The sequence below is a fragment of the Colobus angolensis genome, unplaced genomic scaffold, assembly GCF_000951035.1.
Source record: "Colobus angolensis palliatus isolate OR3802 unplaced genomic scaffold, Cang.pa_1.0 Scaffold302, whole genome shotgun sequence".
Lineage (NCBI taxonomy): Eukaryota > Metazoa > Chordata > Mammalia > Primates > Cercopithecidae > Colobus > Colobus angolensis.
In genome coordinates this window covers 169,264-183,614 of record NW_012116289.1, presented here as the reverse complement: position 1 = coordinate 183,614, position 14,351 = coordinate 169,264, and the positions used below count along the sequence as shown (strand labels likewise).

General features: G+C 41.4%; 1 protein-coding gene across 4 annotated transcripts in view; it reads right to left on the bottom strand.

The window, feature by feature from the left end:
* Positions 1–14,351, bottom strand: part of BBS9 (Bardet-Biedl syndrome 9) — a 503,584-nt gene that overhangs the window by 443,520 nt on the left and 45,713 nt on the right. For all 4 annotated transcript variants that reach the window (XM_011950130.1, XM_011950131.1, XM_011950132.1 and 1 more), the window contains exon 5: positions 13,139–13,252. In XM_011950130.1, the coding sequence (XP_011805520.1) occupies positions 13,139–13,252 (114 nt within the window). The remainder of the gene's footprint in view (positions 1–13,138; positions 13,253–14,351) is intronic.

The window sequence follows — 14,351 nt, the reverse complement described above, 5'->3', positions numbered from 1 at the left end:
GAGGTCAGGAGATCGAGACCATCCTGGCTAACACGGTGAAACCCCATCTCTACTAAAAATACAAAACATTAGCCGGGCGTGGTGGCGGGCACCTGTGGTCCCAGCTACTTGGGAGTCTGAGGCAGGAGAATGTCGTGAATCCGGGAGGCGGAACTTGTAGTGAGCCGAGATCGCGCCACTGCACTCCAGCCTGGGCGACAGAGCGAGACTCCATCTCAAAAAATAAAAAAATAAAAATAAACAAAAATAAAAATGGGGCCAGGCACAAAGGCTCATGCCTGTAATCCTAGTGCTCTGAGAGGCTGAGGCAGGCAGATCGCTTGAGTCCAGGAGTTTGAGACCAGCCTGGGCAATATGGCAAAACCCCATCTCTACAAAAAATACAAATAGCCAGGCATAGTAGCGCACACCTGTAGTCCCAGCTACTCAGGAGGCTGATGCAGGAGGACTGTTTGAACTCAGGAGGCAGAAGTTGCAGTGAGCTGAGATCGTACCACTGCACTCCAGCCTGCGTGACAAAGCTAGAATCTGTCTCTAAAATAAATAAAATAAAATAAAAGTAAAAATGTATTCAAGTTAAATTTTTTCAGCAAAATACTATCTATGAAAGGCATTTGATTTACCAGATAAAGATTTCACCATGTGTTCTCAAAGACTTCTCCCGCCTTATAAAACATTTTCCCCTCTGGTTATGGCCTTAATTGCACCTAACCTTCATCACACCCAAACCCTTTACAAAGCACCTTTCCTTTGGGATTTCCATTTCTTCTCTATAGATTCCTCATTCCAGGGCAACATGACCAATGTTCCTACCCTTCTGTTAAAATTATTCTCCCTAAAATCACCAATGACTTGCAAATGACGAAATCCAACATTTTCTTTCCAACACTTCAGCTGCTTAACCTCTCGACTCTTGAGTCCTTCAGTGCCTCTTGGAATCTCTCCCTTCCCTCTCCTTCCATGACACCATGCTCTTCTGTCTCTAAATTTATATCCCTTAATCTCTGTGCTAGTTCATCTTCCTATCCCTACCCTTAAATGTGTCATTCTCAACAAACATAGTCATAGTAGTCTTGAAGAGTACTATATCCTTCTCCATTAAAGATCAGCTGGTAGCTAAAGAAGATAATTGTCCCTTACTGAAGGCTTTATGCTATACGTTAAAAAGTCAATTTAGTAGCCTGAAAATAGCAAGGTTTTTTAAAGCAAAGTATTTTTTTAAGTACTATAAAGTCTGAAAAGTAATCTTCTTGAGAGAACAAACTATCCCAGAAGGAATCTGAATGGTTCAACCTTTGGGCAACAAAGGCTAAAGACCATACTGAAGACCATAAAGTTGAAACTGGGAATTACTAATCTCTGGATTAAAGAGGATAAAAATGAAGGGCTGGAATAAAAAAGGTAACAGTACACTCCCCACTCTCATTTACTCCCCTTGCCACACACACACACACACACACATATTCACTCACCTACAGGGAGCTGCTCTAAATCCCAGGGCATCATTTTGTACATATTCATCTCGATCATGATTTACCTCATTATAATATAGTTAACTCTTCATCTTTATTACCCCTAGATTGTGAGCTACTTGAGAACATAAACTGTCTTTTTTCTTTTTTTTTCTTTTTTTTTTTTTTGAGACAGAGGCTCGCTCTGTCACCAAGGCTGCAGTGCAATGATGCAATCTCAGCTCACTGCGACCTCTGCCTCCCAGGTTCAAGGGATGTCTCCTGTCTCGGCCTCCCAAGTAGCTGGGATTACAGGAACCCACCACTGCGCCCAGCTAATTTTTTGTATTTTTAGTAGAGATGGGGTTTCACCATGTTGGCCAGGCTGGTCTCGAACTCCTGATCTCAAGTCTCCGCCCACCTCAGCCTTCCAAAGTGCTGGGATTACAGGCGTGAGCCACTGTGCCCAGCTCATAAACTGTCTTTTCTTTATCTGCCTATTCCAAGAAAACTAACACAGTGCTTGGGCACTCAGAATTCTTAGTAAATATGCATTGAATGGATGGAGGGGATGGACAGATGGAGGGACAAAGAGAGATGATGTAAGGGAGGAACAACACACCAGACTTGCTTCAGTCCCTGAAAGTGTCCAGGCACCTACAACAAACCAACAATTCCTTCCCAGTGTCCCTGTCACACACTTGAAAGATTCCTATGTATTATAAGGTTCATCATCTTCTCACAGCCCAACAAGGCAAATCTGAGGTAACTGAGGACTTTGGATCAGTTACTACAGGGACTCCAAATCAGACTATGAGTGAAGGAAATTCTAGCTCAAATATCTTGATACTACGTAGACTACAAGAAGTATCTTATTTTGGCCGGGCGTGGTGGCTCACGTCTGTAATCCCAGCCCTTTGGGAGGCCGAGGCAGGCAGATCATGAGGTCAGGAGATCGAGACCATCCTGGCTAACATGGTGAAACCCCATCTCTACTGAAAATACAAAACAAAATTAGCCAGGCATGCTGGCGGGCGCCTGTTGTCCCAGCTACTCAGGAGGCTGAGGCAGGAGAATGGCGTGAACCCAGGAGGTGGAGCTTGCAGTGAGCGGTGATCGCGCCACTGCACTCCAGACTGGACGACAGAGCGAAACTCCATCTCAAAAAAAAAAAAAAGTATCTTATTTTACTAAGTTAAGTATATGCAGCTGTTGATTTTAAAATAATATTTTTTTCTTCACTCTACCACTGGCTTTGTGTCAATCAATATTAATGCTGTCCTTTTCCAAATATTATTTTGAAATGGAAAGTTTGTGTTTTTTTTTTTGAGACGGAGTCTCGCTCTGTCACCCAGGCTGGAGTGCAGTGGCGCGATCACCGCTCCACCTCCTGGGTTCAAGCCATTATCCTGCCTCAGCCTCCCGAGTAGCTGGGACTACAGGCGCCCGCCACCACGCCCGGCTAATGTTTTGTATTTTTAGTAGAGATGGGGTTTCACCGTGTTAGCCAGGATGGTCTCGATCTCCTGACCTTGTGATCCACCCGCCTCAGCCTCCCAAAGTGTGGGGATTACAGGCATGAGCCACTGCGCCCGGTCAAGTTTGTCTTAACTAGGTAAAATACCATGTTAACAAACATTGGAAATTTTAGTAACACAACAAAACAAAAATAAGTGAAAATCAGGCAAAAATATCATTTTGTTCTTTTTTTCAAAAACAAGTAGAGTTCAAATTACCAAAACAAATACATTCCACCAATATTACTAACATATCTTAAATCTATTAAAATCTACCTTTTCAAAATTGATTTAATGTATGTCCAAACTGTAACTTGTTTGTCTGTATTTATTTTGCAAGCATTAATTTGTCAAGAGCATGAAAAACAAAGATAAACTATTTTATTAGAACCCAGAATCACATATTCCTTCAAAAAAGCAGCTTAGATTTAAATTTTAAAAAACAACAAACATTTTTAACTTCAAACACACTTCCCCACTGCAAAAATAAATAAATAAAAGCCCAATACAACCAATTAATATTACAATTTTTGAAGAAACTTTAAAATTTTTTTGTACTTTTCTTACAAACCAAAACACCAACCAGAAAAATAAAACTGAAAAAGCAAACATATGACCCAGAAGTTACTTAACATATTTCCCACAATCTGTGAAGAATCAAAGATACGCATTTAACTTTAGCCAAACCAAACTATACTCCATTCTGATAGGATAGTTTTTTCTGAACTGGGGAGGAGGTAAATTCACTCACAGCCCAGTCCAGGAGGCAGTTTAATGTGACTAACACCAGAAACTTCCAGATGCAGAGAAGTTGGGTAGGAATCCGCCCTCCACCACTCACAGTTACTTTTTCAACCTGTAAAGTTCTTAGAACACTGCCTGATACAAAATAAGCATTTTGCAGACATAGGGCTATAGCACACCTCTAGATCACTGCAGCTTAGCATTACCTGGAATGTTACCGGAAATTCAGAATGTAAGGTCCAATTTCAGACTTACAAGAGTCAGAATCTGCATTTTAATCATGATCCCCTTATAATTCAAATGTAACTTAAAAGTTTTAAAAAGTTAAAAGGTTGAGAAGCACAGCCAGAAAGCACTTTTATATTACATTCTGTTATCTGTTATAATTAACTGTCTTTTAAAAACCCACTCTGTTGTGCAACTCAAAGAAGTTAACATTTATTTTTAATAAAAGGCAAAGAATTATCACGGAATCAACATTCCTCCATTAGTGATTTCTTGCCATACCTCATTCTAAGGCAGCAGCAACTAAGGCCAAAAGTTATAGAGGACTGCCATCTAGTGTTAGTTCATTTTGATGCACAGACAAAATATTGCACCCCTATTCTCCCACTGCCTTTCCATACTTTAAATAGCACATTTGCTTAAAACAGTGTTGGGCTTTAGTTTTGTTTAATTCCTTTATTGAGACATGATCACCAAAACAATAATTCCATAAGATGCCATATGAAATAGAGGAAAGTAGAAAACAAGGATTTTTAGGTTTCTTTTTTAAATAAGATCAACTACAGGGAAGTTTTCCAATTAAAAGAATCACCCACTCCCTCCTAGAAAGGTGCACATTAAATACACATTACAGACATCAGACTTAGGAAGTGGGCTTTCTTATGAAATGTACAAGTCTAGGAGTCTTACTTTCTTCTTCCTAAGTTCTATACTTTTTACAATTTATTTATACGGTATTTAAGGAAGAAAGCTACTTTCATATTGGAAAAAAACATTTTACAAGTGTCTGACTTAATAACTCAACCTCTCCACTCTATCCTAAGGAAATAATCAGAAATGTAGATAAAGATTTATGTAAAAAGATGTTCATTTGGCCGGGCGCGGTGGCTCAAGCCTGTAATCCCAGCACTTTGGGAGGCCGAGACGGGTGGATCACGAGGTCAGGAGATCGAGACCATCCTGGCTAACACAGTGAAACCCCGTCTCTACTAAAAAAATACAAAAAACTAGCCGGGCGAGGTGGCGGGCGCCTGTAGTCCCAGCTACTCGGGAGGCTGAGGCAGGAGAATGGCGGGAACCCGGAGGCGGAGCTTGCATTGAGCTGAGATCCGGCCACTGCACTCCAGCCTGGGTGACAGAGCGAGACTCCGTCTCAAAAAAAAAAAAAAAAAAAAAAAGATGTTCATTCATAGCTTTGTCAGAAGCGTCGGAACCAGAGTGACTCCATCTTGAATAGGTCCTGGGTAAAATGAGGCTGAGACCTACAGGGCCGCATTCCCAGAAGGTTAGACATTCAAAGTCACAGGGTAAGACAGGAGGTTGGCACAAGGTACAGGTCACAAACACCTTATTGATAAAACAGTATGTGGTAAAGAAGTCAGCGAAAACCCACCAAAACCAAGATGGCGACCAAAGTGACCTCTGGTTGTCCTCACTACTCATTATCGCTAATTATAATACATTAGCATGCTAAAAGACACTCCCACCAGTGCCATGACAATTTACAAACGCCATGGCACCATCAGGGAGTTACACTATATGGTCTAAAAAGGGGAGGAAACCTCAGTTCTGGGGGAAATTGCTCACCCTTTTCCTGGAAAACTTATGAATAATCCATCTCTTGTTTAGCATATAATCAATAAATAATCATAAAATAGCCAATCAGCAGCCCTCAGGGCTGCTCTGCCAATGGGGTAGCCATTCTTTTATTCCTTTAGTTTGTTAACAAACTTGCTGTCTATGAACTTACCCTGAATTCTTTCTTGGTTGAGATCCAAGAACCCTGTCTGCGGATCTGGATCAGGATCGCTTTCCAGTAACATTTTCCTGGCCAACCATGAAATAACGGTATGATGGAGACTACTGACTCTAAGGATATAAACTGCAGAACCCACTGGCTGACTTTAGAGGCCAAACTTAGAAGATTTAAAGTCTCTCCTAAGACGGAATGGGTTAAAGGCCCCTCTTAATAAAAGGTGAGCATTCTTGACAAACGGGTTCGACACCCAACTTAGGAAGGTTAGAGTCCTTCTTAAGATTTAGGGGGTTAGAGGCCCCTCTCAGTAAAATCCCTTTTGGTTAAAAATGAATTTGGCATTATGGGATGTTAACCGCTATTCTCTCTGGATTAATCTGCCTTGCACTCTTTGCTGATGGCTGTGGGTTACAGGATTAGGCATGTACAGGATCACCAGACATGGGGAGCTTTTCTTTCTCACCAAAAGGGGAAACTTGAAAGTTGATGGGACTGCTGGAAAAGATCCCTTAGCGACTGACAAGCAACCACCTGAACTTTTGTTTAGTGTCACTGCAATGGGTGGGGCTTTCTCTGGCTTCCCTGAGCTCCTCATCTTCCTACCTCACTGCAGGCAATGCTTTTCTCCCTTCCCTTTCCTCTCTCTCTGTGTGCAAGCTGCTTGTAGGAATGGTAAAAATCACTACCTCTTGCAATGTTTTAATTAATGAGAAAAAGGATTTGTGAGGCTGGTCTTAAGCTATAGCGACTCTGGGGAACTTTCTGCTATAAATGTTTTTTACTGTATTCTGTCATAAAGAGGAGTACCTCTTTATGACACATGAGCCCGCTGTTCAAGCCAGCCCAGCAAACTAGTCAGTTACAAACTTTGCTGCAGGTTCCTGAAACAAACAAAAAAAATTTTGTTGCCTTCTTGTCTTGTTTTATGTCCTTGGGAGCTTGACCTTTTAAGTACATGGCAGTCCTTTCTCTTGTTCTCAGCCATCTGGAGGACAGGAATTTTGGAGTTTATGTCAGAGCTAGCTCTAAAAATTATCTCAAGCAGTTAAAAGCCTTTGCAAGCTCAAAACTGACTGCTCTAGGCTCCTTCTGGGAAGGGCAATAGAAACTGTCCAATGCTGTAGCTTAGTAACTAAGGTTTATCGGTTTCACCTGTGAGGTTACTTTTAGTAACGTTCAAAAGCCAGAAATATTACCTGTTTGGCCTGGTTAAAGTAGAGTAACAAGAGGCTTATAAGGAATTTTTTTAAAGGACACTATGGTTAAAAGTCAACTTACTTAAAAGCAGATACCCAAGTTATATGTACATTTTAAAGGCCTTTATGTTTTTTTCCTCTTCCTGGATTCTGTTTTTCTGGAAAAGGGGATTGTGTTTTTTCTTGTCAGTCAACTGAATTGTTTTTCTCCATTTTGTCTTCTTGACACTCTTGATGCACATGAGAGGACCTAAGATAATATCTGACAGCTTGGGACACCTTAGGAAGAACGGAGGAGGTACTGCAGACCCCATTTTGGGAGGGAAAAAAAGGACTTCTGTTTCCCTCATGGAACCCCAAGAATTGAAAATAGATAGATCCCTCTCACATTTTTCACTTTTGGGGGTATTAGAAGTTACTTCACATTATGAGAGATTTCATGTGTAATAACTAGGTGGGAAATACACTTTGGGGGATAGCTAATGGAAGTTATGGGGGGACACTCAGCTTTTTCCATGTTTGGATCAGAGAAGCATACTCCTGGCCACCTAGAAGGTATGAAAATGTCCCCATCCCCTACTGAGAGATAAGACTCCCATGGGAGATGGGCTGATACCCATTCCTTTTTTGGGATCTAGCATCTGGTATAAAAATGGAACCCTTAATTTTGGGGGATCTGTTTCGCCTTCCACCTATACCTATTTATTAGGGCTAGAAACTGAATGCTTTAAAGGGAAACTTAGAAACTGGCAAATGAAAAATCTTACAACTACTGGATCTTCTTTTGTCCGTGTATTTATATGTGCTGTGTGTGTGTGATGTTTATATACATATATATATATATATGTTCTAATTAATTGGTGTAAAAATAATAAGCACTTAAATATTGTTAAAAAATTAAGACTATAATGCCTTTTAGTTCACGTGACTTATGTAATCTTTGGGAAATAAAAACACAGCTTTAAAGATTAGTAAAATAAAGACATTTGGTCTAAATTAGGCAGGTCAGATATTAGGTTTGATAAATGCTTTAAGGTCATAAACTGCTTCTTTGACTCTTGAAAATTGTTCAACTTAACTGCTGTGGAGCCATTAGATTTTAAGTAAGGCCTGCGGACATGCGGAGTTAGCCACATCCCCTAACTGTACATGAAAGAGTCAGACATTATCTGCACTTCGGTCTGGTGCCCTAGGCTCCACACTTGGTACATAATTAAAATCATGTACTTACCAGGTTTTTCACCAAAAGTTAAGTTTCTAAGAGTTAACAGTGTAACATGTAATTGAGACTACTAGAGAAGCAGTTTTACATGCAAGGTATGTAAGGAAAATGAAATGTGCTCTTGAAAACGGATTATAAGAAGGCATGGGAATGTGGATTTTTTTCTTTTTGCCTACTTTAGAAGGTTAAAGGATTATTTTTTGTTTTGTTTTGTTGTGTTTTGTTTGAGATGGAGTCTCGTTCTGTCACCCAGGCTGGAGTGCAGTGGTGCAATCTCGGCTCACTGCAAGCTCCACCTCCCAGGTTCACGCCATTCTCCCTCCTCAGCCTCCCGGGTAGCTGGGACTACAGGCACCCACCACCACACCCGGCTAATTTTGTTTTTGTATTTTTAGTAGAGACGGGGTTTCACTATGTTAGCCACTATGGTCTCAATTGCCTGACCTCATAATCCGCCCACCTCCGCCTCCCAAAGTGCTGGGATTACAGGCATGAGCCACTGCGCCCAGTCAAGGACTGTTTTAAGTTAGATGGGAAAAAGCCGAAGGTTTGAACAAGTTGTGGAAGGTCGGTGAAGAATTAATCTTGTAAAAGACATTCTGTGCATGAACATATTGGCTAAAGTTAAAGGTGTATTATTCTGTTTTTCCATAAATTGAACACTGGAATAAAAGCACAACAGGTTTTTCTTAGAGCACTGATCTGCTTTCTAACAACAACAACAAAAAAGGTATAAAGGGTTATATACAAGGTTTATAAGAATCTTATGATCAAACTAATTAAAATTGTATAGTTTTGTCCATAAGGTTTTATTAAGAATTGGGTTTGACATCAATAATGTACTAATGCAACAGTGAAAACTGGCTTTCTGTCTCAAACAGGATTTTCAAGTTATATTAAAACTAATAAAAGATTTGGCTGAGCATGGTGCCTCATGCCTGTAATCCCAGCACTTTGGGATTTCCAGGTATAAGGAAGTATATAGAACTGTCTCACCTATTACTCTCTAGAGGTTTGCTAGGGCTATTAGGTTCAATTTCTCATATTAGAAATGTCTTGCCTATCCTTTAGTCCCATCTGCTATAGGCTCCTCGCACCCTTCTTGTACTTCGTCCACTCTGGCAGCTCCCCTGGAGGAGATCTAAGTCCCTCTTGGCACGGGCATGCTGGTACAAATCCCACAGCAGGATCCACCCTAAGCCATATGAGGTGAGCACGGAATCGCAGATAAGGACCCACTCACTCCACACAGCAGTAGTGCTTAGTACCATTCACACAAGCAGCACCACAAATAGGAGAGATTGTGATCATTCAGACGCACATTCAGCCCCTGAATATCGCAAGCAGCAAGGAAATACTTTGTTGCCTTTATGATGTGTCTTACCTTGCTCTGTGCACAGAGTTACCTGGTTGCCGCAGTATATGAGGATCCTTTCCTCCAGGTCGCCAGCCAGTTTCTTTCTGCATTGCTGAGAGTCTGGGTTTATTTGTCACACTGGGTGGGTCCCCAGTCTCTCACCCTTAGGCTACCGCAACAAGGCAGTGGGACATGTCTCCCCACAAGAGGCAACCGGAGACCCGTTCTCCAGGGGAGACCACCAGATTGTTACAAACAAATGCTTGTTCCTCTGTGCGGAAAAGAAGAACTAGCGCTCAGATAAAGAATTTTCTCGACCGGGCGCAGTGGCTCACATCTGTAATCCTAGCACTTTGGAAGGCTGAGGCAGGAGGATCACGAGGTAAGGAGATTGAGACCATCCTGGCAAACATGGTGAAACCCCGTCTCTACTAAAAATACAAAAATTAGCTGGGCGTGATGGTGTATGCCTGTAATCCCAGCTACTTGGGAGGCTGAAGTAGAAGAATTGCTTGAACCTGGGAGTCAGAGGTTGCAGTGAACCAAGATCACACCACTGCACTCCAGCCTGACGACAGAGCAAGACTCTGTCTCAAAAACAAAAAAGAATTTTCTCAGCAAGGCAATTTTATATCTATAGAAGGGTGCGACTCGCAGATGGAGCAATGGCAGGAATGCACTTGAACAAGGGAGAGGAAGGGAGTCTTATTCCTGACGCAGGTAGCCCCTACTGCTGTGTCGTTCCCCTATTGGCTAGGGTTGGACCGCACAGTCTAAGCTAATTCTGACTGGCTATTTTAAAGAGAACAGGCATATGAGCCAGAGTGGCAGGGTGAGCAGTTTGGTGGGAAAGATGGTTATGGAACAGGTAACTAAAGGTGACTTAGGTCAGAGCAGGCGACCAGGGTGACTGAGGTCAAAGTAGGTGACCACGATAAAGTAGGACAGAGCAGGTGACCAGGGGAACAGATGTAAACTACTGATTAAAACTGGTGGAAAAGGCTATTTACTGAAACTACAAGCAAGTTAAACTTTAAAATGGAGGTCAAAGAACTGAACATACTGACAGACTGATTCTTTGAAGAGAAATTTAGAACTCAATGTATCCAACAGGGTTAACTTGATCTGATAATAAAATTAAAAGTACACTGCAATCTATATAATAGCAGTCCCCAACCTTTTTGGCATCAAGGACTAGCTTTGTGGAAGACATTTTTTCCACAGACCAGGAATGGGGAAGACTCAGCACATTACATTTATTGTGCACTTTATTTCTATTATTATTACATTGTAATATATAATGAAATTATCATACAACTCAACACAATGGAGGATCAGTAGAAGCCCTGAGCTTGTTTTCCTGCAACTAGATGGTCCCATCTTGGCGTGATGGGAGGCAAGAACAGATGATCAGGCATTAGATTTGCATAAGAGCACACAACCTAGATCCCTCGCATGCACAGTTCACAATAGAGTGTGTGCTCCTATAAGAATCTAATGCACCCGGATCTGACAGGAGGTGGAGCTCAGGCTAATGCAAGCAATGGGGAGTGGCCGTAAATACAGATGAAGCTTTGCTCTCTCACCTCCTGCTGTGCAACCCAGTTCCTAACAGGTCATGGACCACTACACGTCTGTAGGTCGGAGTCTGGGGACCCCCGCTATATAACATTTGATGTGATCTAAAGAACCACTGTTATGCTATCAAAAAACACTTTTATTTGGCCAAAACACTTTTTTCTCATGTCATAATTTTTTTATGATGTATGGAATTTAGCAATTTGCTTCCTGGAGATTCGGTAGGGGAAAGTGAATTGAAAATAGCTAATTAAACAAGGGAGGCCTAGGTTCCCGAATCAGGTCAGACATTTTTTCAAAGAACAGTAAAAATCAGTTCTAAAAGCTGAGGAAGACAGACTCTCCTCTCATCTAAATTTCTCTCTTCATCTAACTCTAGATACCTCCTTATTGTTCAAGTAATCCAAACATTCCTGTTACTCAAGCAGTCCTCCCACCTAACCAAGTGTTTTGTTTCATATCACTTCAGTTATGCAAAATATTTATTTGCACATCAACACCAAAAATATCCCTGATGCTGCTTGGTATACTCAAATTCAACTATTTCTTGTCTTTGGATGTATTAATACAAAATAACTGAGTTCACATAAACGAATCATACTTCCAAAATAAAGTCATTTTCTCATGTTGCTAAGGAAAAATATAATGCAACAGCTAAACAATAAACTCATAAAACGTGAGTTCAGGAAGAGCTAAGATATTATAAAATCCCTAGTTACATGCTCTGCAGGTGGCACAGGAACATAGATACATACGCACACAGAGTCACACAATCACATGGGTAAGTGTCACCACCTGGCTTCCTATCCTCAATCCAGCACCACCAGCTCCTCTACCACCCTGTCATGGTGCAGGGAGAGAAGTTGGTTTGGAAATAAGAGCCCTCCCACGCCAACAGCAAGAGTGTACACAAGCAAGCACCAAGCCCTGGTGATTCTGGAAGCTCTGAGACTGAGTGGACACAATGAAGGTGGCCTTTGTGCTAATTAGAAAAAGACACCCCTCTGCCAAGGTGGGAGGAACCCAGTCTCACTGAGCCAGTACTAGATAAAGGTGATGCCTTTGTGAAACATAGAAAAATCACCCCTTCCTCTGGGTAGATTTACTCCAAGCCAGAAAGCATGGCTTGATGAGCAGGATCAAGTCTGTATTTCAGCCCCACATCCCCTGCTCTTCCAGTTGCCCTGTGCAGAAACAACCCACACAACCCTGTGCAGCAGCCCTGGATATGGGTAGAGTGGAGAGAGGTGTTTGCAGCTTTATCCTGCCTGTAGCAGGTAGAGCAGTGACTTCCCGTCAATGAGGTCAACCTTTTTTTTTTTTTTTTTTTTTTTGTTGAGACGGAGTTTGTCTCTGTCTCCCAGGCTGGAGTGCAGTGGCCGGATCTCAGCTCACTGCAAGCTCCGCCTCCCGAGGTTACGCCATTCTCCTGCCTCAGCCTCCCGAGTAGCTGGGACTACAGGCGCCCGCCTCGTCGCCTGGCTAGTTTTTTTTTTTTTCGTATTTTTTAGTAGAGACGGGGTTTCACCGTATTAGCCAGGATGGTCTCGATCTCCTGACCTCATGATCCACCCGTCTCGGCCTCCCAAAGTGCTAGGATTACAGGCTTGAGCCACCGCGCCCGGCCGAGGTCAACCATTTTTTCCACTGAGAGAGACGGTCATGAACCACAGTTCCATCACACACAAAAAAAAGCTCAGTTTCAGTCAGCTTATACATAAAAGAGAAAATCTGTAGAAAAGGCAGTTTTAGAAATGTTTCTATAGACCATATAAAAATGTGCTGGTTATATAAAAATCAAAGACATCCAATGTTTAAAGTTTTCTTTTTTTATTATTTTGATTGGGTATTTGGTCTCCCATCTGAGTAGTAACCAGGCCCAACCTTGATTAGCTTCCAAGATCAGACAAGATCAGGCACATTCAGGGTGGTATGGCCATAGACTTGCTTAGGCATTTGGATACAAAGGTTTCAATAAAATGTCTATTTTAACTCTTTCTGAGAGTCAAACCACTTAATCCTCTCTTTTATATGACCAAATATTCTAAATCTGTCACTTGAAATAGCATACTCATGATTAAAAGCAAATTACCTTTGATACCACCAAATGATCCATAGGTCATATTGCAGGCTGTTCTCTGAAGATTATGTTCATACATCAATTTCATCTGATATTGGTTCCCATGTTCCACATTACCCAAAGTTCCTAAGGAAATAAAAAAGGATTACTTTGTATTTGTGTACACTAAAAAGCTTAATTTGTTCTCATCCACTACTCCAATTCTAAGTAATTCAATTTTAGGGAAATTATAATGGCAAAGCACTAAAATATTATGTATTGTGAAAAATTAGCATACTGATGACACAGAAAGCCAGTACAGTTAAAACAATTTACATCTCAGCTAAATTACACCATTAGACAAAATACTACCCTGGAGGACATTTTATAATCTATTTTTATTAGACAGATTATATCTGAGTAAAGTGTAATTATTTAAATAACAACAAAACCCTCTAATTTCAGCTCTGAAATAAATAAGTTATCTGCATTTATAAACACTAATAGAGCAAAGAAATGACTCAAAGTGTCTAAGAAAAAAAAATCCCCAATACTTTCAAGCAATTAATGTTCCTGCCCCAATCTCAAAATACTCAAGCCCCTAATTATATTCTAATTAACTGAGAAATTTTCTAAGCTTCCCTCAAGAAGTAAATAGGAAATTTTTTTTTCTTCTTTTTTTTTTTGAGATGGAGTCTCATACTGTCTCCCAGGCTGGAGTGCAGTGGCGCGATCTCCGCTCACTACAAGCTCCATCTCCCGGGTTCATGCCATTCTCCTGGCTCAGCCTCCCAAATAGCTGGGACTACAGGTGCCTGCCACCACAACTGGCTAATTTTTTGTATGTTTAGTAGAGACGGGGTTTCAACGTGTTAGCCAGGATGGTCTCGACCTCCTGACCTTGTGATCTGCCTGCCTCAGCCTCCCAAAGTGCTGGGATTACAGGCATGAGCCACCACACCTGGCCAGAAAATGTTTTTTATTTGAAGTCTGCCAAGAAGAATCTCCTTCCAAACACAGAAAAATACTCTGCATTTAACAGACTGCATGTGCTTCACTTTCTAGTTCTTTCCAAATGAGAAAAGAGTATTTGTCTGTATTTTATAGATATAGAGCAAGAATATTATGATTAAAAGATGTGTTAGAAAGCAAAAGGGGCCAGGCGCGGTGGCTCAAGCCTGTAATCCCAGCACTTTGGGAGGCCGAGACGGGTGGATCACGAGGTCAGGAGATCGAGACCATCCTA